The 25,664-nt window shown below is 42.8% G+C and overlaps 1 protein-coding gene across 2 annotated transcripts; it reads left to right on the forward strand.

Moving 5' to 3' along the window:
- Positions 1-1,195: 1,195 nt before the first annotated feature.
- On the forward strand, positions 1,196-19,786 carry LOC101948997 (protein NDNF-like). Of its 2 annotated transcripts, none has more exons than XM_042854729.2 (4): positions 1,196-1,575; positions 7,156-7,348; positions 9,825-9,958; positions 11,300-19,786. In XM_042854729.2, exons 1-4 carry the CDS (start codon positions 1,503-1,505, stop codon positions 12,649-12,651), a joined length of 1,752 nt encoding a protein of 583 aa, XP_042710663.2. In that variant the 5' UTR covers positions 1,196-1,502; the 3' UTR covers positions 12,652-19,786. The 2 variants fall into 2 exon arrangements, with proteins under 2 accessions (XP_042710663.2, XP_005307526.3); XM_005307469.4 differs by lacking the exon at positions 1,196-1,575 and adding an exon at positions 1,761-1,880.
- The last annotated feature ends 5,878 nt before the right edge of the window (positions 19,787-25,664 follow it).

The following is a 25,664-nucleotide window of genomic DNA, read 5'->3' on the forward strand; positions in this document are numbered from 1 at the left end:
GAACAATACCATAGTTATAGCTTATGGCTTCCACCATGAAGGCAAACAATTTATACATATTTTTGGCTTTGCTCCCTATCGCATAAATGAATGAGCTGACTTGTATTTTGCCGATTTCTGTGTTAGGCTTCTTTGTTATGCAGAAGCTAGTAAAGTGCTCTCTCCACGTTGGCCACTCCGTGGGTTTAGCAATCTCAGAGTCTTGCAGAGGGTTGAATTTTGGCCTTTTCTTGACTTCTTATTTATGTTGGCTCAAAATGAATCAGCTTCTGACACCATGTCATGTGGCAGTGGTAAAGAATTACAGTAAGAGTCACTTCCTGCAAACATTGAATAACTTTAGAATAAGGAAAACCATATTGGCCCTAAAACTTCTCTCTCTCCCTCTGCTTTACTACATAGTTCCATCCTAAACCCTCACCCAGCTTCCTACTGCCAGACTTCCTTCACAGATTTTAAGAAACAGTACATATTCCTCATGAAAGAGAGCAACATGCACTCCCCTCAATGTCTGCTGACAGATGCCAACAAGTACAAGCAGCAAGGAGACCTGACCATGCCTCTGGGCTCGTGCAGATGGGCCATGCCTATTTGGGACCATGGAGTATCACTGGGTGTTGACAGAAGCAATTTTTTTGTGTCCTATGTGAATTTTCCCCCCTGCACCTTTTCTCCCCTGGCTTCCCAGCCAGAATTAGCCCATAGACTTCTAGAGTTTCTTTCCCACACAGCTTCAGGAATCCAAGATATCTGCACAGCTCTGCTCAGAATTGTTCTTTCCAGACTGGTTTTAAAAATTTCAGAGCAGTCCCTTCCTCATAACTTTTCTCACTTCCTTTTGTGTTTGAATTGGCACCCTTTGGGACATAAAAAATACAGAAATTAAATACATCTGAAATAATATGGAACTTCTCCAGTGCTGGGGATATTGCAGGTCTAAGAAACTGCACATTCCACCTCCTATTTCAAGGGATGCATTCAGTTTGAATGAGATTGCGAATACTCAAAGGGCAGTTTAGAAGAATCACAGAGCCATTAATACAACACTATAAGTTTCATGCAGAGATAGCTATGCCCCATAGCTGGCTAATACTGTGGAATAAAAGGAGTTAAATGTGTTCACACTCTCTTTCTCTCTCACCCCCTCCTCCTCTCCATGCATTTCTGTCAAAGACCCAATCTCTGGCCAGCCACCGGTGGGATTAGGCTGCGTTAACAGTCTGGCTGACACCTTGTGCAAAGAATAAGGTCTCACTGTCTGAGGGAGAATACATGCATGCACTTTTTTCCACAGAAGACATTTGAGAAATGAAACAACAACTTAGACTTTGAAGATTTCAAAATTACACAGGTTACCAAAAAACACAAAAACCCTCCCCTTTTGAAAGACTGCAGGCATTAGTTAATGTCTATGTGGGAGCTATATGGAAAAATCAATTCTGTCCTCTTAAACTGGTTTCATAGTTTTGGTTTTCATCTATCTACAGAGATCTGAAAAGTCTATGTTGTTTTGTTTTATTTTGCTTCTGCAAATAAGAGAGTGGTCTGAGGAGCATCTGTCTATAAACACAATAGGTAAGAACAGTTGTTGTTTTTAGTTTTTGTTTTGTTTGTTTTTGCAAAAGGTGTCTCCAAGAATCTGAGAGTATGTTGTCTGTGTAATCAAGAGAAGTCAGCCTTTAGGATGATGTTCTATTAAGGATAAGCTGATTATGTATGGTGTTTGTTTACTTGTTTGTTTTTCTTTCCTAGACAAAAAAAACCCCCAAAAAACAAAAATACTGCAGACACTATGTGAATGTTGTTTGCAAAATACCATTTAAACAGCAGCAAGAGTAAAAACTCTGAAGTGCTGGGCAATTTGGATGCCTTATTAAAAGGTAAAGAAAAATACTTCCAGGGTTAAATTTTGAGCTAATAAGCTATAGTTAGAACAAAAGAATGGCAAAAGTGACAGAGAAACATTACCATCAGAGGAAAAGCTTTATTGTAAAGGGATTTACGCAAGTAATCAAGAGGAAGAATAATATTCGCAACTCTTGCTAGACTTATTAGCATAGTTCTATATTTTATTCGTCAGGTGTTTTAAATGTTACCAACACATTTTCAAAGTGGAATGGAACAGGATATTAAGATGTTAAATAGGATGTTCTGTAGTATCATAGCCTGTGAGACATACTAGTTATTTTGGAAATCACCAATGAAAACAAGTTTTCCACATGATAATCTGCAAATAGATTCAGAACTATACTTAAATGTACAGGACCAAGATGGAAATATTAAAACTCTGCTCCACTTATAAATATTATTGTTAATGAGCAGTAGCTCAGCTAAGCTGTAGACTTTTTGACTTGCTGAGTTCTTCTTAACACAGGCTACAAAAGGAAAGTGCCAGTCACAAAAACTGTACTGATTATACATCATGGATTCCTCATGTCACAGATTATTTTTCTTTTATTCGCTCATCTTTTACTGGCTGATAATCACATTTGCTGATGTCTTTACTCCTTCCTATTGCTTATAAGTTGCAAGAGGTTGTCTTTTTTCAAAAGAGATACTGCTCACAGAGCACCCCCTGCCTACCAACGCACTGCCCTGCATTTCACATCAGTTTTGAAGAGACTTGTTCTTCTCCCCTTCTCTCAGGTCCATCACTTCTCGCTCTCTCTCTCTCCTTAGATTAATGTGAGGCAGATGGAAGAATACTATGAGGATAATGAGCAATCTAACACAATAATACACTGCAGAAAGTTCCAGTACTTACTTAACCCTTTTTATTTGTGTAGCTCTATACATCATAGATGTGGTGTTCCATTTTTAACAGCATCTGCATTTTCACAGACCCATTGCTGGAACTGCCTAAGCCTCACATGCTCCTTGACTACATTCCCTGCAGATAATAAAGTGTCTCAGCAAAGGGGAAAATATGACATTTTAAAAGTCTGAATCAGAGGGACATGGGTGCAAACTACCATTAGTTTAAAACCAAGAGACTGCAGAGATTGACTGGAAACATCCTAAAGTACACCTACTGAGAGAGAATGCTGGAAGGAAGAAGATATAAAGTGCTGGAATTTCAGAACTATTTGTCCAATCGTTGCATTATAATACAGGCTTCCTCTAAATAAAAGACACAAAGAATTTAAAAAAAAGAAGAACAGGAGGACTTGTGGCACCTTAGAGACTAACAAATTTATTAGAGCATAAGCTTTCGTGGACTATAGCCCACTTCTTCGGATGCATATAGAATGGAACATATATTGAGGAGATATATATACACACATACAGAGAGCATAAACAGGTGGGAGTTGTCTTACCACCTCTGAGAGGCCAATTAATTAAGAGAAAAAAAACTTTTGAAGTGATAATCAAGCTAGCCCAGCACAGACAGACAGTTAGATAACAAGTGTGAGAATACTTACAAGGGGAGATAGATTTCAATGTTTGTAATGGCCCAACCATTCCCAGTCCTTATTTAAACCGGAGTTGATTGTGTCTAGTTTGCATATCAATTCTAGCTCAGCAGTTTCTCGTTGGAGTCTGTTTTTGAAGTTTTTCTGTTGTAATATAGCCACCCGCAGGTCTGTCACTGAATGACCAGACAGGTTAAAGTGTTCTCCCACTGGTTTTTGAGTATTTGATTTTTGAGATCCATTACAATCTACATATCACACAGACTATGCTGAGAGACTGTGTCACACACTCTCAAAGAAACTGCGAAATCACCTGATCAGCATCCTATACAGCAAACAAGGAAAGATTAAGAATGAGCTCTCAGAACTGGATACTCTCATAAGAAACCAACCTTCCACACAAACTTCCTCATGGATAGACTTTACAAAAACTAGACAAGCCATTTACAAGACAAACTTTGCCTCTCTACAAAGGAAAAAGGACACTAAACTATCTAAACTGCTACATGCCACAAGCAGCCACAACAGTAGTTCCCTTAACCCACCCAGCAATATTGTTAATCTTTCCAGCTATACTCTTAGCCCAGCAGAAGAGTCTGTCCTATCTCGGGGCCTCTCCTTTTGTCCCTCCAGACCCATGAATATGATACAGTTCTGCGGTGACCTAGAATCCTACTTTCGACGTCTCCGACTCAAAGAATATTTCCAACATACCTCTGAACAGCATACTAACCCACAGAATCCTCCCTACCAGCACTACAAAAAAAAGGATTCTGCGTGGACTCCTCCGGACGGTCGAAACAACAGACTGGATTTCTACATAGAGTGCTTCCGTCGACGTGCAAAGGCTGAAATTGTGGAAAAGCAACATCACTTGCCACATAACCTCAGCCATGCAGAACACAACGCCATCTACAGCCTCAGAAACAACCCTGACATCATAATCAAAAAGGCTGACAAAGGAGGTGCTGTCGTCATCATGAATAAATTGGAATATGACCAGGAGGCTGCTAGACAGCTCTCTAACACCACATTCTACAGGCCATTATCCTCTGATCCCACTGAGGATTACCTAAAGAAACTACACCATCTGCTAAAAAAACTCCCTGACAAAGCACAGGAACAAATCTGTACAGACACATGCCTAGAACCCCGACCAGGGGTATTCTATTTGCTACCCAAGATCCATAAACCTGGATATCCTGGACGCCCCATCATCTCAGGCATTGGCACCCTAACATCAGGCTTGTCTGGTTATGTAGACTCTCTCCTCAGACCCTACGCTACCAGCACTCCCAGCTATCTTCGAGACACCACTGACTTCCTGAGGAAACTACAATCCATCGGTGATCTTCCAGAAAACACCATCCTGGCCACTATGGACGTAGAAGCCCTCTACACCAATATTCCACACAAAGATGGACTACAAGCTATCAGGAACAGTATCCCTGATAATATCACAGCTAACCTGGTGGCTGAACTTTGTGATTTTGTCCTCACCCACAACTATTTCACATTTGGGGACAATATATACCTTCAAGTCAGCGGCACTGCTATGGGTACCCACATGGCCCCACAATATGCCAACATTTTTATGGCTGACTTAGAACAACGCTTCCTTAGCTCTCGTCCCCTAACGCCCCTACTCTACTTGCGCTACATTGATGACATCTTCATCATCTGGACCCATGGAAAAGAAGCCCTTGAGGAATTTCACCATGATTTCAATAATTTCCATCCCACCATCAACCTCAGCCTAGATCAATCCACACAAGCGGTCCATTTCCTGGACACTACTGTGCTAATAAGCGATGGTCACATAAATACCACCCTATACCGGAAACCTACTGACCGCTACACTTACCTACATGCCTCCAGCTTCCATCCAGGACACACCACACGATCCATTGTCTACAGCCAAGCTCTAAGATATAACCGCATTTGCTCCAATCCCTTGGATAGAGACAAGCACCTACAAGATCTCTATCAAGCATTCTTAAAACTACAATACCCACCTGCTGAAGTGAAAAAACAGATTGACAGAGCCAGACGAGTACCCAGAAGTCACCTCCTACAAGACAGGCCCAACAAAGAAAATAACAGAACACCACTAGCTGTCACCTTCAGCCCCCAACTAAAACCTCTCCAGCGCATCATCAGAGATCTACAACCTATCCTGAAAGATGATCCTTTACTCTCTCAGATCTTGGGAGACAGACCTGTCCTCGCTTACAGACAACCCCCCAACCTAAAGCAAATACTCACCAGCAACCACACATCACTGAACAAAACCACTAACCCAGGAACCTATCCTTGTAACAAACCCCGATGTCAACTCTGTCCACATATCTATTCCAGTGACATCATCATAGGACCTAATCACATCAGCCATACCATCAGGGGCTCGTTCACCTGCACATCTACCAATGTGATATATGCCATCATGTGCCAGCAATGCCCCTCTGCCATGTACATTGGCCAAACCGGACAGTCTCTACGCAAAAGAATTAATGGACACAAATCTGACATCAGGAATCAAAATACTCAAAAACCAGTGGGAGAACACTTTAACCTGTCTGGTCATTCAGTGACAGACCTGCGGGTGGCTATATTACAACAGAAAAACTTCAAAAACAGACTCCAACGAGAAACTGCTGAGCTAGAATTGATATGCAAACTAGACACAATCAACTCCGGTTTAAATAAGGACTGGGAATGGTTGGGCCATTACAAACATTGAAATCTATCTCCCCTTGTAAGTATTCTCACACTTGTTATCTAACTGTCTGTCTGTGCTGGGCTAGCTTGATTATCACTTCAAAAGTTTTTTTTCTCTTAATTAATTGGCCTCTCAGAGGTGGTAAGACAACTCCCACCTGTTTATGCTCTCTGTATGTGTGTATATATATCTCCTCAATATATGTTCCATTCTATATGCATCCGAAGAAGTGGGCTATAGTCCACGAAAGCTTATGCTCTAATAAATTTGTTAGTCTCTAAGGTGCCACAAGTCCTCCTGTTCTTCTTTTTGCGGATACAGACTAACACGGCTGCTACTCTGAAAGAATTTAAAATCTACTATGTCCCAACACATTGTCTCTCACCTGGGGTCTACCACCTTCTTCTCCATATACTCTTTTCCCTTTTATATCATTTGTTTTCTGTGCACATATCTGTAATCCTGATGAATTTACAATCAGTATGAAATAAAAATAGAATTACAAAAAACACAGGTGGCAGCAGCATTAGGAATACAATAGATTAGCACTAATTTGTGATTGGGAGACTCCTTGCAAATTACTGAATCTGTAAAATTACCAAGTGAACTAATGCAATAAATAAGCCAGGATAAGGTATCTTCAAATGTATTTTGTCCATTCATTTGTCAGCTGTTTTTAGTTTTATTGATAATTCTCTTCTTCATATTATACTCATGCAATATATACACTGTATTATACATATATTTGGTAATATGAGCCCTTACTACAGCTTCTGCTATTTAATCTTTGCTGAGAGCTGGGACAAGACTGAGACATTTCTCTGTGAATATAAATGATTTAGCAAAGTGCAGATTAGCAGCATTCTGCAGCACACTGATTTTTTTTTACCATTTGTGACAATAATGATTATTGGCAAAGCACAATGAGAGGTACATGAAAGGAGAGGTTTTTGTGGTTGTTTGTTTGTTTTGTTTTCCCCAATGGTAACAATCGCTATAAACTTTTATTACCCCAACTTGTAGTGCTGAAGATGTTCAGATTCTGGATTTACCTGCCTTTCCATCTTCTCGTGGCCATGTGTTTGTGTCATTCTATAAAGGTGCCCACCAGTTCCCAACACAGCTTCAAGAGTGATCTCTTCAACTGTAATCATTCCCTGATTCTTGTAGATGGTAAGGAAACCACAGTCCACCTGTTGAAGGATATACCTAAAAGGTAGGAGCAAATCATTCAATACAAATTCGCATATGTTATTTTTCATTTCCTGCCCTATGGCACATGCAGACTTGCTACTGCTAATATCAAGGAGATAACTGCTGTACACTCCTTACCTGCAATGCTCTGGCAGTGCTACCTTTAGTACCCTGAGCCAAGCAATGCAATATTGCTGTCCCTTGAAAGTATCTTCCAATATCTCCTTCCAGCCTCCCCTTCCTTTTTTTGCCTTCTTAGTTGAAAAACTTAACTAGAATCTGGAGTGATTTTTTAAGATAGATTTCAGCTATGTAGATTCATTGTAAGATTTTTCCCTATTTAGCTCTTAATTGATGCAATTACTGCTGAGTTTACATTAGGCTCCAAATGTGAATAGCTATTGCTGCATATCCAGGTGATATCTTAATCAGTTGACCTACAAAACTGTAGGAGCACCAGGGCCTCAGGTCAAAGTCAGTTGCAAATATTTTTCCTCAATAAATTAACTACCCAAATCATTACAATAAGTGTATACTTTAAAACTGAAAATCAGCTTTCAGATGTACTGCATGCTTAGTTGTGTATTTGGTGAGCAGTACTAAAGCTTGCATAGATCAAAAGAATTTTTAATATGGAAATTCCATTGAAGGTTAACCTGGACTTCCCAAAATGCTGTGAATTTTGTATGTAGTCAAATCTGTGTGTGTGTATGTGTATATATATATGTATATATATATATATATATATATATATATTTATATATATGTATGTGTGTGTCTGGTACCCTGTATCTACCTCAGATAGATATCTGGGAAGAGATGTCCTTTAACAAGATTCAGCCAAAATACTCCTTGGACACTAACCAACATTATTAGTGTCAATAGATCTGATATACATTCCTGCAGAATGGTCAAAGAGCAGAGTGTAAGCCAGATGGCTCAGTCCTGATGGGCACTGTGCAGAAAGAAAACAGGACACTGCACATGTAGTTATATAACAAAATTATGACTACAAGAATGAACCTAAGAATTCTCCCTGTTAAAGGGACATAGAAATTGAAAGTCTAAGAGAAAGAGGGGTTTATAGCATGTGGTTTAACAGGTACATATCAATTTCCAGATTATTTTTTTTAACTTGGTTCAGCTAGAATAAAGGCTTGAAGTATGCACTTAATTATAAGCACTGAAAGCCTCACAAGAACCTTATAGTTTTCCAAAGATCAAACATAAAACCAGAAAATTTAGAGCCCAGGTTTAAATTAAAAGAAGATGAAACATTTGAAAAATATGGAAATACTCAGTGGGAACCAAACAACTTTAATTCTGGCCCAGTAGCAATACCCCGAAAATAAGTAAAAACTCTCTGAGGTGACCTTATGTGTCCATAACATCTCACCAATGAGTATAAAACTATAATTACTTATATTTTATTGTACTGTGATCTAATAGAGTCCACCTGTCTTTATGGCCATACTCAGTCCACTGAGAGCCTGAGCAGACAAAGAGCAAAGGAGTAAAGCTGGAGATTAGGCTTTACTGGAATCAGTCAGGAACCGATGTCACTTTGTACCAGTGATACACAGTGGGCCAAATTTTCAAAGTAAATATGTTCAACTGAACTCTTGTTAGGTTAGATTAAGGATTCCAGGGAGGGTTCAGTATGCTAGCAGAGTGGCAAGTACATTTGTGGTGCTACCCAAGTGCATTTCGACCAGGAGGCAAAGGTAGAGTTAAGAAATTGAATCTCTGTATAATCATCACTTTTGGGGCATTGAGTGGGAGCTACTTCCCATATGCATGGAGGGCATTCACTGCCCATATAAATTTTGTATCAAGTAGCTTTCATGAATGTCTTCAAGCTATGTATAAGCCTCCAGATGAGCAGAGTAGACTCATTGCAACTAGAGAGACTAGTGGCATGTTGGGATGGAGAGCTGAGGAGTAGCATCCTCACACTGCCAATCAAGAACAAGTAGAACTACGTACGAAATGGATCCTCTTAGACTCAGACCTTTGGAAGACGGAGTGATGCTCACATACTATATTATTCTTACAGAACCCATTGTTGGTTGCTCCAAGCAAGAAACCTGGGTATCCCATTTTGGTCAAACACATGCTTGTTTCCCTAGTGTTAGCTTGGGAATGGAGCTCTAATAGAAGTCACTTTCCTAATTCCATTATACCATAGTATTTACTTGTCCCATAGAGTCTAAAAAGTCAGTATTGTGAAATACATCTACCCGGTAATAAATAGACAATATTGAAGAAAACCTTTGTGGATTAGAAAGAAACACAATATGTATTCTTTTAACATAAGAAAATGTAGATCACTCTCTAGGCTATTGCTTTAATGTACCTAATAGTAGAATTGTCGTTATTACCTACAGTGGAATGTAGTTTTCAGATCTTCAGTATGAATGGCTAATTTACCTGCTGGGATTCTGCAGTATGACTGTGTTTCTTAATGCCTCCAGTTCATTTTTAATCCACATTTTCAGGTACTGTTTCATTCTGGAGGAAGACAGAGCCCCAGCTCCTTTCACGGTAACCGTGACACCCTGTGATGTTCCCATTGAATGGAGTATACTGGTACATAAGGCATCAACAAACTTCCTTGGAAAAGCAGCACGTGGTAAGAGCTAAATGGAAGGAACCTTAAATCTGTCTGATCACTGCAGGAGGGAAAGTAGCCCATTCATAAGAAGTGTCACCAATCTAGGAAATCTCACTACCAACAAAAATGGCCTGGGCAAACTTGAAGTTATAGGTCCAAATCTCCCTTCCTGTGGACTTACCTGTGGGTTTGGAAAAATAGGACCCAAAACTCCACAGGTGAAATCCTGGCCCTATTGGAATAAATGGTATTTTTGCCATTGACTTCAATAGAGTCCCGCAAGATAAAATTCAGTTTCTGACGAATTCTCTTCTCTGGGTAGTGTAAGAAAAGGACAAGTTTATGGCCACAGACAAGGATGCTGGCCCTTGTTCCCTCCACCATAGCCATGTGCTCGTATTCTTTCGGAAGTGTAAGAGAAGCTGAGGTGGGGGAGTTAACAATGCAATGAGCTTTGTTAATCTGGAATCTCACCTGGATATCTGCCAGGCTGCCAGGGGAGCATGGAAAATAGTGTGGGTACTCCCCAGTTCCACTATTAACAACTAGAACCCACCCCAAAACCCAAGGACCCCAACTATACAATGTTCATATGGAGAGTGTTCCATAAGATCAGCAGGGAGGGAGGGAAGTGCTCTTGACAGAGCCGTCTCACACCCTTCTTTGTGCTTCAGACCTCTTGGGCTGGTATTTCCTCTTTTCTGCTCTTTGTAACAATGTGCAGCAGAGGGAAGAATTTGGGTCATTTCTACTTCCCTGGGAATACAATGTACAAGGCAATAGGCATAGAATAATCCGGAGCTATGTTTCCCTCAAGTTAAAAGAAAATTTAATTCTCTTTTATAATTTCCAGAATCATTTCATAGGTTTAAAAAAATAACATTTTTTTAATTATTAAAAAAGCTAGACACTGCCAGAATCAAGATGTTAATTAGCAGGGAGATTCACTTGACTAGTTAGCTCAGTGGGCATTCCTTCAAAGCCTCTGGCTTTTTTTGTTCATACAAGGCAGGTAAAGGCACAAAATCAGAGTAAAGGAAACTCGTACTACACAAAATGTCAGTGTCCTAAGTAAAGTACAGGAAGAAACACTGACAGAAAGTGAAATGTTGCAATGACATCCGGTACTATATAGGTCAATATATGTGCAACTGGGAGTTTAATTATAGTCTGTTTGAAAAAATTATTTCTCTCTTGCAATATTAAAAGAATAGCCACTAAAGAATAAAATACTAGTAGCAAGAGGAATTTCTCTGGCATATGAATAATAAAACTGAGAAGCTAAGTGATGAATTGTTGCGGGGCATGAAAAGAAAAACAATTGGGTCTGCTTTTGATGAGTCTGCTTTTCACGTGCAGGTGATTATGACACTCTTGAAGCCACAAAATCTCAGAAGATTCCAAAGTTGGTGTCCATGATATTTAACTATAAAGGAAATTCTGTGGAGACTTATATGGGTATGTCTTCCTATTCTGCTTTCTATATGCTGGAGTTCCTATCAATTGAACGAGACACACACATTACTGTATACTTAACAACTGACACAACATCTGGGCATCTGTATCCAGAACTTCCATTAGATCCACGCATAGATGTTATCGGTATTGGCCATGCAACTGTGACTCTAGCTTGGAAACACAGCCCATCGGTCTTAAAGCACAAAGAAAACATCCAGTATTGTCTTCTTGTCAATGAAAAACACAACTACAAGAGTTTATGTGCAGCTGAGACAGCTATCAGATCTTCAGGTATGAAATCGCCACCAGCACTAGCTCTTTCTCTCTTTCCATATCTTCTAGACCATCAACAGGTGATGATACTGTCCAATAGTGAATTAAGTATCATCAACAGGGTTAGTAATGGGGAAGTGAGGCAGATATGCATGGGCACCAAGAATACTTATACAGTGCCCAACCTTAGACCCAGCACTCAATATTACTTTGATGTTTTTGTAGTCAACCTCCTCACTAATGCAAGTGCTGCCTACACTGGAACATTTGCAAGAACTCTTGAGGAACCTGAGCCTAAAGTTATTGAGCTGAAGGATGGGAAGGTAATTCATCTAACCCTGGATGGGAAAAAGCAGAAATTCTACAGCTTGCAGTACCAGGCTAGACACAAGAAGATCCAATTCATCTTTCAATCTTGTAGTGGCCACGTAGGGGTTCAGATAACAAGGAATGGTAAAGTACTGGCCTCAGAAAACATTGCAGGCTTCAGACATTTCTCACTGAAGGGAAAGCTGCTGGACACGTATTTGGTGCAGCTAAGGTCCATGGACCATACTAATTCTTCTGTGAAAGTTCAAGTATCCTCTCACTTCCACAAGCCTTTCTTCCCACTTCTTCCAGAAAGCTTAAAAATCAAGTCCTTCAGTAAACTGAGGACCTGCAATTCAGTCACCATTGCCTGGCTAGGAACACAAGAGCAGAGCAAGTACTGTGTGTACAAGAAAAGGATCAAAGAGGATCAAGTTTGGATGGAGGTGAGGAGTGCAGACAGGTGCTCAGGGCCCAAATCCAGACACAACTCTGAGAAAGTGCTGTGCAAATATTTCTATGATATAAATCTACGACGAGCAGTTACCACACAGACCATCAAGGGATTGGAAGCAGGGACTCTCTACCTGTTTGATGTTTATCTAACTGAACCTTCTGGGATCCCGGTCAGGTATCACAGTAAAGTTGTGAAGACCAGGAAAAAATGTTGAGGGCTTTTCAATAAATATTTTCTGGTAGATAAATAAGGAGCAAAATGAAAAACATGCACAATAAATACCAGTGTTCTGTGCAGTTCAAAATATATTGGGGCATAACACACAATTATTAAAGCTGCAAGATTTGTGGGGAAAGAATTTTTTCAACTGTCTAGAAAATTAGGCTCACTCTGGCATCTTTTTTCCAATATAAGCTTCTCTCTCAGTTGTCTCACATTGACAGCAAAAACAAGACTAAAACAAATAGAGACACTTGGAAACAATGGATTCACCCCATGACATACAAGAAATCAGCCTGGAGTGAAATGAACTAAAATGGACCTGAAATCAAATTCATGTTGTTAAATACCTTTCAAGGAGTATTGAACTGTTACTTTAAAATCTAACGTTGTTTTTTCACTTGGCATACCTCAGTAACTGTCAATGAGGGACTGAGCAATACCACCAGAATGACTATCTCTGACAGATTGACCGTTCCCTGCCAGTTGAGAGATTTGCTTGTGAAGGCAAATGGACAATGGACTGGTATTGCTGCAAAGCATCTCTCATGCACAAAGGTGCAAGACTGATAAAAGTGGTGGATCGGGTGTCCAGCTGCTGCAGCTACACATTCTAGTCAACTGTAATTACAGGAGATTCTCAAACAACCACATCACAATTACCTGCATATTTGAATTGCATTCATTCCTGTGGAGAAGTTATTCTTGTTTAGAGATGGACCTGACTCAGAAAGTTTGGACCAGAAATTGGATCTGAATTTCCCCAAAGTTGAGGGTGTTTGAATACAGTTTGCTGGTTCTGCCCATATAGAGAAAGACCTGAGTAGGGAAGTCTGAGGAGAAGGAAGATAGTTCTGATCCAAACTGTTCTAGTTCAGGTCCATTGCTACTCTTGTTTGGGTTTATGTATTCTATACATACATATACATTGTATAGACAAGGTGCATCATCTTTGAAGCTTTCTTGCAGCAAGACATGGAGGGCTGAAAACATTATCACTAATCCTTCCTCCTCCCCACATAGAGATTCGCACATGCTAAACGCCCCACTGCATGTATTATTTTACTCTTACAATGGGATACATGAATTCCCACCCCATAATTTCTGACCCTGGCAAACACCAGCACTGTGCAGAACTGCATGAGGACCAGTTCCCCACAAGATCACGTTCTGGTTTCCCTTCCCACCGTGCCCACACACACACAATCCTATGCAGGCACCTCAATGTGATAGGCTAATTCCTTCCTTCCGTGCAGCCCCAACACAGCCTATTTCAAAGAATGTGTTGCTTTTTTAAAAATGTGATTTTTCCTATTGAGTAGCATGAAGTAGTATGTCTGTAGTAAAACCTGACAAGCACAGGTGTTTTTATTGTCTCTGATTCTCTGATTGTCTCTTTTAAATTTTGGAAAAGGCAAAGTATGAGGAATATTTTGAATAAAAAAATCCCCTCAGAAAAAAAAATCTTCATAAACAATTATGCTGTTTCATCACCTGCAGAAGAGATTTTTGAACACAGACACTTGGCAGATCTGGATTTCATATATAAAGTAATGTAAAACATTAACAGACCCAGATATTTCTGAAGAAAATTGATCTGCTTTATTTGTTTTTCTCCAAAATTACACAAAGCCAGGTGTAAGTGCGTAATTCTAGTCCACATGTATTTATTGTACATTGTGCATGCTAGTACTTCCTTTACCTTACTGGAGCATCAAGGTTTCAACTTATTGTTCATTATTATTATTCATATTTCAACAGTGCTCAGAGGTGCCAGTCAGCACTGGGCCCCACTGTGCTAAGTGCTGTACAAACATATAGGGCATGTCTATACTTAAGGCTAAATCGGCGCTGCTGCGATAGATGCGGAGGTGTCTATTTAGCAGGTCTGGAGAAGACCCACTAAGTCGATGGCAGAGTGCTCTCCTGTCAACTTCTGTACTCCAGCTCTCCGAGAAGCGTAAGGGAAGTCAGAGGGGAAAGCATCTCCCATCGACACAGAGCGGTGTAGACACCACTGTAAGTCAACCTATGTTACATAGACTTCAGTTACGTAAGTTATGTAACTCAAGTAGCATAACTTAGGTTGACTTACAGCTGTAGTGTAGACCAGCCCATTGTATGAAACAGTCGCAGCTCTGAAGAATTAATGTAGTTTAAGACAATACACAAGAGTAGGCAAGAGGCACCTGCCCAACAGCTTCCTTGTGGTTCCTGAATATGAATGCCAATGCCAGCCCCCATGCTTGCTGCAAGAAGGGGGAGAGTCCCCGGCACCTCTGTGGGATCAGCTGAAGAATCATGGCCCTACACTCCTAAAACACTATGCAGGAAAACATCTAGGGATTCTGAGCAACCAGAACTTTCGGGGCCACACACCTAAGGGTATGTCTACACTGCATTTAAACACCACAGCTAACCTGCGTCAGCTGACTTGACCTCACAGAGCATGGGCTGCGGGGCTGTAACGCTGCGGTGCAGACAATCGGGCTCAGGCGGCAGCCCAAGCTCTGGGACCCAGCAAGTGGGGACAGTCCCAGTGCCTGGGCTCCAGCCTCAGCCCGGCAAAGCAGAGTCAGCTGGCATGGGCCAGCCATACGTGTTTAATTGCAGACATACCTCTGAAAGCCTCTCCCTCTGTGACCTGTAGCCCTACCTGCGCTCATCAAGAACTCTTCAGGTAATTGTCTAAGGATCTAGAGGCACAGCATTCTCTCTGGCAGGCCTTTATGTCTAAAATTTGCTTCTGCCAAAAAATAGCCTGAACCCAAACCTGGCCATGTTTAGAACATGATGCAAGACTCATCCTTTTACCCACCAACTGTACACTTTGAAATCCCTCTGTTTTTCTCTGTCTCTTGAAAGTCTCAATGATGTGTAATTTATCTGTTCATTTTATCTGGGTTGTGTTAAGCATGTAAAGTACACTAAGGTGCTATGGAGACGGATGCCCTATAAATGATTGCAATAAAAACCTAAGGAGAGGAGAGTACGATGATCTATCCAGTTGTTTATAACACACTCTTAATATGCTGACCTTGAGCTAACAAAACTTCCATTGAGATCTCTGTGTTTGCAAGCTAGATCCAGGGCAGTATCATAGGTGCTGGAACAATTTTTACTGGGGGGCAGGGAGGGGTTTGTTAAAAGCCATTGAACAAAACTGTAACCTCTGTATAGGATGGAAACCATTTCAAACCAAGGGGGGGGGGGGGTGCTACTGCACCCCCACCAGGCCTAGTTCCAGCACCTATGACAATATATGGCTCAGAAATAACGTCACAGAACTCCACTTACAATAGGTGCACTTAAAAGTCATTCAATTTCCATCTCACTGTTGATGTTATATAGAACCATTAGCAGTATAGAAATTAGATGTGGCAGAAATGTTCTTCGCTGTCATTCTTTTCAGTGCTATTCTCCTTTTATGAAGCACAGCAGGGAGCTTGAAAACCTTGAAAACCTTGACCACATGCCCTCCCTGCCCCCCCAATTTGGCTCTATCTCCTCTTGCTCTCTTACTAAAGGAGCTCAACTACTTGACCCACCCCATCTCAAGCTGCAGTCAGCGCTTTCCATCTCCTAACAGTCTACTAACCTGTGCCAAGTAGGGAAAGTACTGAAACAAAGCCTTGGAGATTTAAAGTTAGCCCTGTGAGGCCTTGAGGAAGCTACAGAGGCCTCTGTGTATTTTGTCCTCTCAAATGATTTAAGATAAGCCCTCTGTGGCTTTGCTATGCAAAAAAGTTTTTCAAAGTGTCCTGTGGTGGGCTTTTCCCATATGCTGCCAGCTGCCACAACCTGGAGCCTGAGGATGATGGAATATCCAAGCCTGAATCAATAATATCCCTTCCTAGAATGGCTTGCTGTGTATTCTCTGTTGCAAGGACACCACTATGAAGATGGAGGGCTGGGGTAGAGACTCTGATGATCAGAGAGTGTGGGTAATACTGAGATTCAGACTTTGCATGTATTTCAGCAAAGCCTCCCAAAATGGCTTTCAGCTTTTCCCATGAGCACTTGGCTCTGACAATCACCACTTGAACCCTGAAAGCGACAAAGCAAACAGTGGGAGATTGAAACCGCAAAATAAAGGGGCATAGGTTACAATTCAGTGATGGGTGGTGAGTACAAATAGCAATAATCTAATTAAATGGGCGTGTTCTAGAGTTTAGTGCCAAAATTAAAGGGACCAAATTAAAGCTTTCATTCAGATTTAATATATTTCTTGCTGGCACCACCAAGCTGCGTAAATGAACTCCTCGAGCATATCAAGGATGTAAGTTTTCCTTCTGACTCATCACAATCAGCTCACACTGGCAAAACCATTTCTTTAAGCAGAACTTCATAAGCATCAGGTTTACACCTACTCTCACGAAAGAGCTCAGTGTCATGGGCAGACTCGGAAGAATGTGATTTTTATTTTTTTTCTACTTTTGAAAGTTAATATTGATTTTTGTTTCTAAGGTGTTTTATTTTATTTTATTTTATTTTATTTTATGTGGTTTTAATTTTTACAGCTGCAGGAAATTAAGGGGGAGTTAGGTTAGGGCAGTACTGACAGAGGATCTCTAGGGGGCTTCCTGCATGGCCAAGGAGCCCAAGACACCCCCAAGCACAAGTTGTGGGGGAGGCTGCGGTCCTGGCAGGGCAGATCAGAGAGGTCAGGGCCGTGAGGAGGATGAGCCCCTGGCTGTGCGGGAGGCCACCCCCTGTCCAGGGACAGCTTCCTCACTCCCAGCTGGTGAGGGAGAGAGCGGATCCGTGCCAGCAGCATTGGAGAAGGCTCCCTGTGCTGCTACAGGGCCAGTGACACCCAATCCCTGCAGGCACAGGGTGCAGGATGGAGGCTGCACTGGCACCGACTGTTACCCATGGATACTTTTTTTCATATATTTCAGTGTGCAGATGAAATTGACCTTTACCAACATCTATCAATTTAAATTGAGTCCTGCCAAGCCTACTCAGGGATAGGACTCATAGTCAGCAAGGTAACATCATGCCACAGCAGTTAGTGGGCCTGCCCACCCCAGCCCCAGGTGATATTCTGTTCACACTGATATGATATGAACGCTGATATTGACAACACCAATGAGAAGTGCATGCATGTGTCTCAGTCGGAGTTGGGCAAGCTGCTCTGTGCCAGCACTAGGTCTCAAGTGAGAGGACAGTGCAAATGCACAGCAAGGCAATGCACCAAGCACAGGTTAACATACATCAGTGCAATGGAAATTACAGGGAACTACACTCGAGGGCTGCAAAATCCACAGCTGGACTGTCTAGAGGCAGCAGCAGTTTAGACCGGGCAACCTTCCCAGATTCTCACCACAACATTAGGTCAGATGTAACATAACACAGGCAAATGCCATTTCACTGGCCTTGGTCTGGCTGGTATACACTAGGGAATTAATATAGTATTGGACAAGTACAGAGAGCAATAGTGGCGCTTACTGGTATGGGAAACTTTCACCACATAATAAGAATGGTGTGGGTGAGTTCTTGCTGATTTGCTTATTCCACAGGCAGAAGAGATTTTTTTTTTAAATGAGGCTGTGATGTCATTGACATGAACTGTGACCGTATAGATCACTGTTGCAACCAAGGTCCTATAGTTGCGCCAAATCTTGTACAAAGGGTGTCAAGTGAGCTGTCTATGAAAAGGTTGTAATTTGCTGGTTATAATTATGCTGTCTGTCGATGTGTATCATTTTTGTATTTGAAGTTATGAATATTGGCTATGTACATGTAGCTCAACGTGTTTGATTCTCTGGCTGGTTTGGTGTGCCTTAGTAGTGAAGGGCCCCCGGCCTTGGGCTGTGACTGCTCTGTTCTCAGGGCCGGCTCTAGGCACCAGCGTTCCAAGCATGTGCTTGGGGCGGCACAGCACTTTTCAAGGGGTGGCACTCTGGGGGGGGGGTTTTTGCTTCGTCGGCGGCAAAAAACCTGGAGCCGGTCCTGCCTGCTCTAAGCAATTTGTCCTGAATTAATACTCTCAGTAGTGTCCCGCCACAGGCCACTTTGTTACAAAGGCTGATAAGAATTCTAAGAGGTGTGTGAATAAAAATGTGTTACCTATCGGCAAGTGTAAAATGAATAAACATGGCTGCCCTGCCATAGACAACAAGATGAAGCATGTCTGCATAGGAAAGCTAATATCTTTCAGAGGATAAGCAGACCATGATCACCTCCCACTGCTCATTAAAAATCACAAGGGATGGAATCAAAGCAGAATTTCTCAAACTTTTCAGGTTGGAAACCCCTTATCAGAAGCCAAACATTCCCACAACCTCCTTTCATTCACTAAAGAAGTAAGAGTAAAAAATGTATCAATGATGATAAGTCTATGTCATATGTGTGTGTCACGTTATTGACTTGAACTGGGACCATATAGAACATGGTTGCAACCAAGGTCCTGTAGTGGCACCAAATCTTGTATAAAGGGGGTCAAATGAGGTGTCTAAGACAAGGTCATGGTTTGCTGGTTATGATTATGCTGTCTATATGTGTGTATCAATTTTGTAGTTGAAGTTAGGAATATTGGCTCTATACTGTCTGTATTTCAAACTTATGCTATGCTTCTGGGAAACATCCCAGATAAGTTGGTGTTAGCTCTGCCTAGCCTGCTTGATGACCCATTAAGGACCATCAGCTATACAATTGACCCATGGAGAGAAGGCAGATACGCCTTGTAACTCAGCAAAGTATGCAGGAACTTGTCCATGTGACTCCATACTCCATTTTGCTGTAATTTTCCACAGTAAGGACAAAGAGGTGTTCTTACACCTGGAAAAGAATATAAAAGGCTGATGCCTCATCTCCATCTTGTCTTCAATCCTGCTTCATACCGCTGGAGGGACTTTGCTACAAACTGAAGCTCTGAACAAAGGACTGAATGACCCATCCCAGCTGTGGATGTACTCCAGAGACTTGATTTTGAACTTGCAGTTTATTCTATCACTGCTACAAGCCTGAACCAAGAACTTTGCCATTACTGTATGTAATTGATTCCATTTAACCAATTCTAGCTCTCATCTCTATCTTTTTCCTTTTATGAATAAACCTTTAGATTTTAGATTCTAAAAGATTGGCAACAGCGTGATTTGTGGGTAAGATCTGATCTGTATATTGACCTGGGTCTGGGGCTTGGTTCTTTGGGATCGAGAGAACCATTTTTCTTTTACTGGGGTATTGGTTTTCATAACAATCTGTCCCCATAACGAGTGGCACTGGTGGTGATACTGGGAAACTGGAGAGTCTAAGAGAATTGCTTGAGTGACTTGTGGTTAGCCAGCGGGGCTAGACCAAAGTCCTCTTTGTCTGGCTGGTTTGGTTTGCCTTCGAGGTGGAAAAACCCCAGCCTTGGGCTGTAACTGCCCTGTTTTAAGCAATTTGTCCTGAATTGGCACTCTCAGTTGGGTCCTGCCAGAACCAGCATCGTTACAGTGTGTGTTTTGAGAGATTGACAGAGAATACTTGTCCTTAATAGGTGAGGGGATGCAGGGAGTGGGGGAGCGAGATTTTCTTTGTGTTAGATTGCAATAATATTTCACTGCCTTACAACCCCGCACACTCCAATAGCCTTTTATGACCATTCCACCCAGGGAGGAACACTGAATTGGACCAACAAACACACACTGAAGAATATTGAAGAATGATATGTGAGATTACTGTGAGAACTCATTTGCAAATGAATTAAATTAGCTACATTTTAAAACAACCATTGTTCAATAAAATCAATACTAAATATTATTAAAATCATAGGTCTGGAACATTTAATGGAGAAAGAACAGGGTAAGTATTTGTTAATTTGTGTAACTGTCACTAATGGTTCCCAGACCTGAAGAAGAGCTCTGTGTGGCTTGAAAGCTTGTCTTTTTCACCAGCAGAAGTTGGTCCAGTAAAAGATATTACCTCCCAAACCTTGTCTCTCTAATATCCTGGGAGTGACACAGCTACAACTGCACCACATACAACTAATGGTTACACTAATATAATGGTTCATGTTTTTAAAAATGTCATGCACTGATATAATTTTATTTTATTTTTTACTTAAAAATAATGAAGAGACAGAAAATAATGGCTGTATTGGCCAGTGGCCGGTGCAGGGGGCCAGATGAGGCTCCCTGATCTCCAGCCCTGTTAGTAGTTAGAGCAGCAAGGGTTTAGCTTCCACTTTGGGGAGCATGGAGGCTACACAGGGGGGAGTAGGTGTAGTGGAGCTCAGATCCATCACATTCCCTGCCATCCCCACTCTGACACCACCACACCCTCTTCTTTGGATTACACCACAACTGACACTGGAGGAAGCTATGCTGGTCCGCTAGCTTTTTGCTGGCAGATTCCCCCTGAACAAGGGAGTTCCCAGGCGGAATCATTGGCCAGTTTAGGTTCACTTTGTGAGGTTTACATAGTACAAAATGAATTTAGCAGACTAACTAATCTGGCCCACAATCCCAATAAGGAATAGAGCACAACAGAAAACTGTCCATAGCATGCCTTGCTGTGACGGGGTGTATGAACCCAAACTGGCCAGGAAGGAGCTGAGGAGCTGCAGTCACCAAGTGAGCTCCACCCTGCTGCACTTGTGCTAGGTGTCAGGCCTGGAGGGAGCAGTTAGAGGCTGGCTAGGAAGGGGAGTGAGCATGTGTGAGAAGCCTGGAGCTGAGTGAAGATTGTGGGCTGTCATAGCCTCCCTGTGGGAGGGTAGGCCTGATAGGTTATCGATGTGATTTGTTACCAGGTACCTGTGGGTGTGTGTTAGCGGGTATCCACCTGAAAGGTAGGGGCATGAAAGCTGAGTGTAATGGGGTGGAAGGTTCCTCTGGTTTGTATTTATGTTGGACTTTGACATGGGGGCTCTGCAGCTCTGGATGGGGTTTGGACTTTCTCAGTGCCTTGGCTGGAGGACTAAGCTATATCTGCAAATTAAGTGTGCTGAGGTTTCTGGGGAAACTGAGGGAAGAGTCTGGAGAACCTGAGGCAGAGCTACTGCAGTGCTGTGCCTTGCCCTGAGGTGTGTGTGCTGGGATGGCATCTCTGCCACACTAACAATGTTCTAAGACACCAGATCCAAAGGCCCTTTAAGCCAGTGGTTGTTGTCCTATTAACTTCAGTGAGCTTTGTACCAGGCTGTCTAGCTGGTTGGGAGAAGGGCAATAATTGCTGTGACATGCCCTGCTGTACCTTAATGCTTTATGAAACTGAATGATGCGTTAAATAAGGAGGAAATTTGGACCCATTCAGTTTGGGGAAATGTAATCATAGAACTGGAAGGGACCTCGAGAGGTCCTCAGGTCCAGTCCCCTGAATAATAGAATATCATTGACCAGAAGGCCTACTTGTGCAGTACCTAGAGTTCGAATGTGATCTTGTATTTTAATTTTCAAAGGGGTGGGGTATATGTGTTAAAGAACTGCATAATAATTTAATATTGGACCTTAGAGGACTCTGCTGTTATGGGAACCTTTGCTGCTGGACATATACAAATGGTTGCCTTAATGACTAATATTGCAGTTGCAAATAGAAAAGGATGCATGGAATCAGTCTCAGACTATCAAAGTCACATTTTCAGTTTTTGACACTTAAATTCAAAGCATCTGGGGAGAATAGAAAAATACTTTTCTATCATCAATATCAAGCTTTCTGCATTCTTAATACCCAGGTAAACTATGAGAAGTGGTTTTGGAATAGATCCAAGCTCACACATAACTATATCAGCTAGCTTCTTAGTTTATTCATTGATCTTAAATTATGGCTATAATATACAGTGCATTAGAGTTGCTAGGTAACAAGGTGAAAGGCATGCTGGGAACATGCTTGGTGTGGGTTTTGTCTTGTTTAGCTTTTTTCCTTTTATTTTATTTCTAATACTGGAGACATTTGATATTGTAAAAAAACAAACAAACCCTAAATTGATATAGACATTGCTTAGAAAGCATATTAGTTGTAACCCTGCCAGGGTGGACATTATGGCATGGGTGGCTACTCAGGCTGCAATGTAGACATACTCATTGTGGTAGGCATTGTACAAACATGAAGTCAATGACAGTCCCTGGCCAAGCAATCTTACAACCTAAAAGGCAATGTAACAGGTTGTGATAGACCCAGGCCAGTTGGGTACAGCAGAATAGCAGAAGGCAGATATACTGGCTACTGGATTAACAGTTTTCAGTTCCCTGACTAACCAGAGCAGGTGCTGCTCCAGGCTAATGAGTACACCTGACTCCAATTAACCTGCAAAGAGTCAGGTGAGGCCATTAAGCTAATATGACCACCTGACTCTAATTAAGGCCCCGCTGATACTATAAAAAGGGCTCAGTCCAGTCAGGTAGAGCAGAGGCAGAGGAGAGGAAGTGTGGTTGAAGGGCTGGTTAATGAAGATACCCTCAAGTTATTGATAAGGGAGCCCTAAGGTAAGGCTGAAGAAGGGAGAAGCAGGAGAGCTGTGGGGAAGTGGCCCAGGGAAATGTAGCAACTCTGGTAGTGAAAGGTTGGCTGCCAACAGCTGTTACTATTAGGGTCCCTGGGCTGGAACCCGGAGTAGAGGGTCGGCCCAGGTTCCCCCCAACCCACCACTACAGGAACATCTCCTGGAAGGGGAAGACAGGCCCCTGTCAGGACAGGAGGCTTGTTCTGAAACAAGCCCCTAGGAACAACCGAGACTGTAGGAGTTCTCTCACCAACCTCCTTGCTGGCTTATGATGAAAAGGGCTCAGTAGACTGTACCCCTGGCCCTAGAGAGAGAAGGGCTACGTGGAGGGTCACAGTGAGCCACTGAAGCTAGCATAAACTGCCTAGAAGCGCAGGACCCACGGGGGCAAGGTCAGAGCTCTGCCACAAGGTGCATGAGCCAAACAAGTGAACCAGAGTCAGGCATGGGGATAACAAAAATAATAGGATGTGACTTAGGCCTGGTCTACACTAGGTGGTTATGTCAAATTTAGCAGCGTTAACTCGAATTAGCCCTGCACCCGTCCACATAACGAAGCTATTTATTTCGACATAGAGGTCTCTTTAAATCAATTTCTGTACTCCTCCCCGACGAGGGGAATAGCGCAAAATTTGACATGGCCATGTTGAATTAGGGTAGGTGTGGATGGAATTCGACGCTAATAGCTCCGGGAGCTATCCCACAGTGCACCACTCTGTTGACGCTCTGGACAGCAGTCTGAGCTTGGATGCTCTGAGCAGCCACACAGGAAAAGCCCCAGGAAAATTTGAATTCCCTTTCCTGTCTGGCCAGTTTGAATCTCATTTCCTGTTTGGATATCGTGGCGAGCTCAGCAGCACTGGCAACGATGCCGAGCTCTCCAGCAGAGGTGACCATGCAATCACAGAATAGAAAGAGGGCCCCAGCATGGACTGATCGGGAAGTCTTGGATCTGATCGCTGTGTGGGGCGATGAGTCCGTGCTTTCGGAGCTGCGATCAAAAAAACGGAATGCGAAGATCTACGAGAAGATCTTCAAAGCCATGATGGAGAGAGGATACAGCTGGGATGCAACACAGTGCCGCATGAAAATCAAGGAGCTGAGACAAGGGTACCAGAAGACCAAAGAGTCAAACGGATGCTCTGGATCCCAGCCCCAGACATCCCGTTTCTACGAGGCACTGCATTCCATTCTAGGTGCGGCCGCCACCACTACCCCACCACTGTCCGTGGACTCTGACGATGGGGTATTGTCGACAGCCGCTTCCTCGGAGATGTTCACGGATGGGGAAGATGAGGAATGAGATGAGGAGGACGAGGCAGTCGACAGCGCTTTCAACGCTGATTTCCCCGACAGCCAGGATCTCTTCATCACCCTCACGGAGATCCCCTACCAACCCTCCCAAGGCGGTAACCCGGACCGTAAATCAGGGGAAGGATCAGTAGGTAAGTGTTTTAAACATTTATTTTGAACAGAATAAGAATGGTATCTTAACAATGGGTTTTTCATGATTAGTTTGCCCTAGGTGCTTTAGTTTCTAGTCGTTGCCAGTGCAGCTACTGGAAAATTCTGTCAATATGTCCGGGGATAGAGCAGAAATCCTCCTGGGACACTTCCACGAAGGTCTCCTGGAGGTATTGTGAAAGCCTTTGCATCAGGTTCCTGGGGAGAGCGGCCTTATTGCGTCCTCCATGGTAGGAAACTTTTCTGTGCCAGGCTAGCAGCAAGTACTCCGGGATCATTGCCTCGCAAAGCATGGCGGCATACAGCTCTGGTGCTTGCTGGCATTCACGCAGCATGCGGTCTTTCTCTGTCTCCAAAATCCTCATCAGAGTGATATCACTCATGGTGACCTGCTTTGAATTAGGGGAATGTTAGTATTGGGACTGATTGCCTGTTCCTTTACATAACTGTAACTGGCCGTTTACAGCCACGCGGTGGAGGTGTGACAGGGGCAGCATGCAGGGATCTTTCCCGGGGACAGCCGTGAGTGGGGTGGGACGGGGCAGAGTTCATGCTGGCCGGATTGCTGGCAGCAGGAACTGGCCAACGCTAGGAGCATTGCTTGGAACGTGAAAGGAGGGCACTGCTATAAATTAAGCTTTAAGCAGCCAAAAGTCTACGGCTTACCATGTCCGCCTGCTAGCCGAATTCCGTTGTCCGGCCCCGCTTGCGTGATCTGTACAGCAAGACCCAGGCACTCAATGGGAAGGCCGAAAATTCGACCTTGTACTGAGTGTGCATGTGATAGGTGCTGTGCATGGTCTTGTTCACAAAAATGTATCTTTGTGAGGAATTCACTCCCTTTTTCCCATCCCACAGCTGTGGGTGTCTCCCGAGCTACCCCGGCATCCCACTCCCAGAGGCTGGCGCAGATCAGGCGACGAAAGAGAAGGACATGGGACGAGATGTTCTCAGAACTTATGGGCTGCTCCCGAGCCGAGGTGGCACAGTAGACCCAGTGGAGGGAGAACATGTCGCAATACCAGCGATCACCCACCGAACGGGAGGACAGGTGGCGGCAGGAAGACCAGCAGGCAACTCAAACACTGCTTGGACTAATGAGGGAGCAAACGGAC

Source organism: Chrysemys picta, chromosome 7 (assembly GCF_011386835.1).
Source record: "Chrysemys picta bellii isolate R12L10 chromosome 7, ASM1138683v2, whole genome shotgun sequence".
Lineage (NCBI taxonomy): Eukaryota > Metazoa > Chordata > Testudines > Emydidae > Chrysemys > Chrysemys picta.

Excerpts from the sequence above, each read along its gene's own strand:
- LOC101948997 (XM_005307469.4), top strand. The coding sequence starts at position 1,799 with ATGTTGTTTGCAAAATACCATTTAAACAGCAGCAAGAGTAAAAACTCT. Across the intron at positions 7,349-9,824 it reads TTGAAGGATATACCTAAAAG|GTACTGTTTCATTCTGGAGG; the intron begins GTAGGAGCAAAT and ends CCACATTTTCAG. Across the intron at positions 9,959-11,299 it reads CCTTGGAAAAGCAGCACGTG|GTGATTATGACACTCTTGAA; the intron begins GTAAGAGCTAAA and ends TTTCACGTGCAG.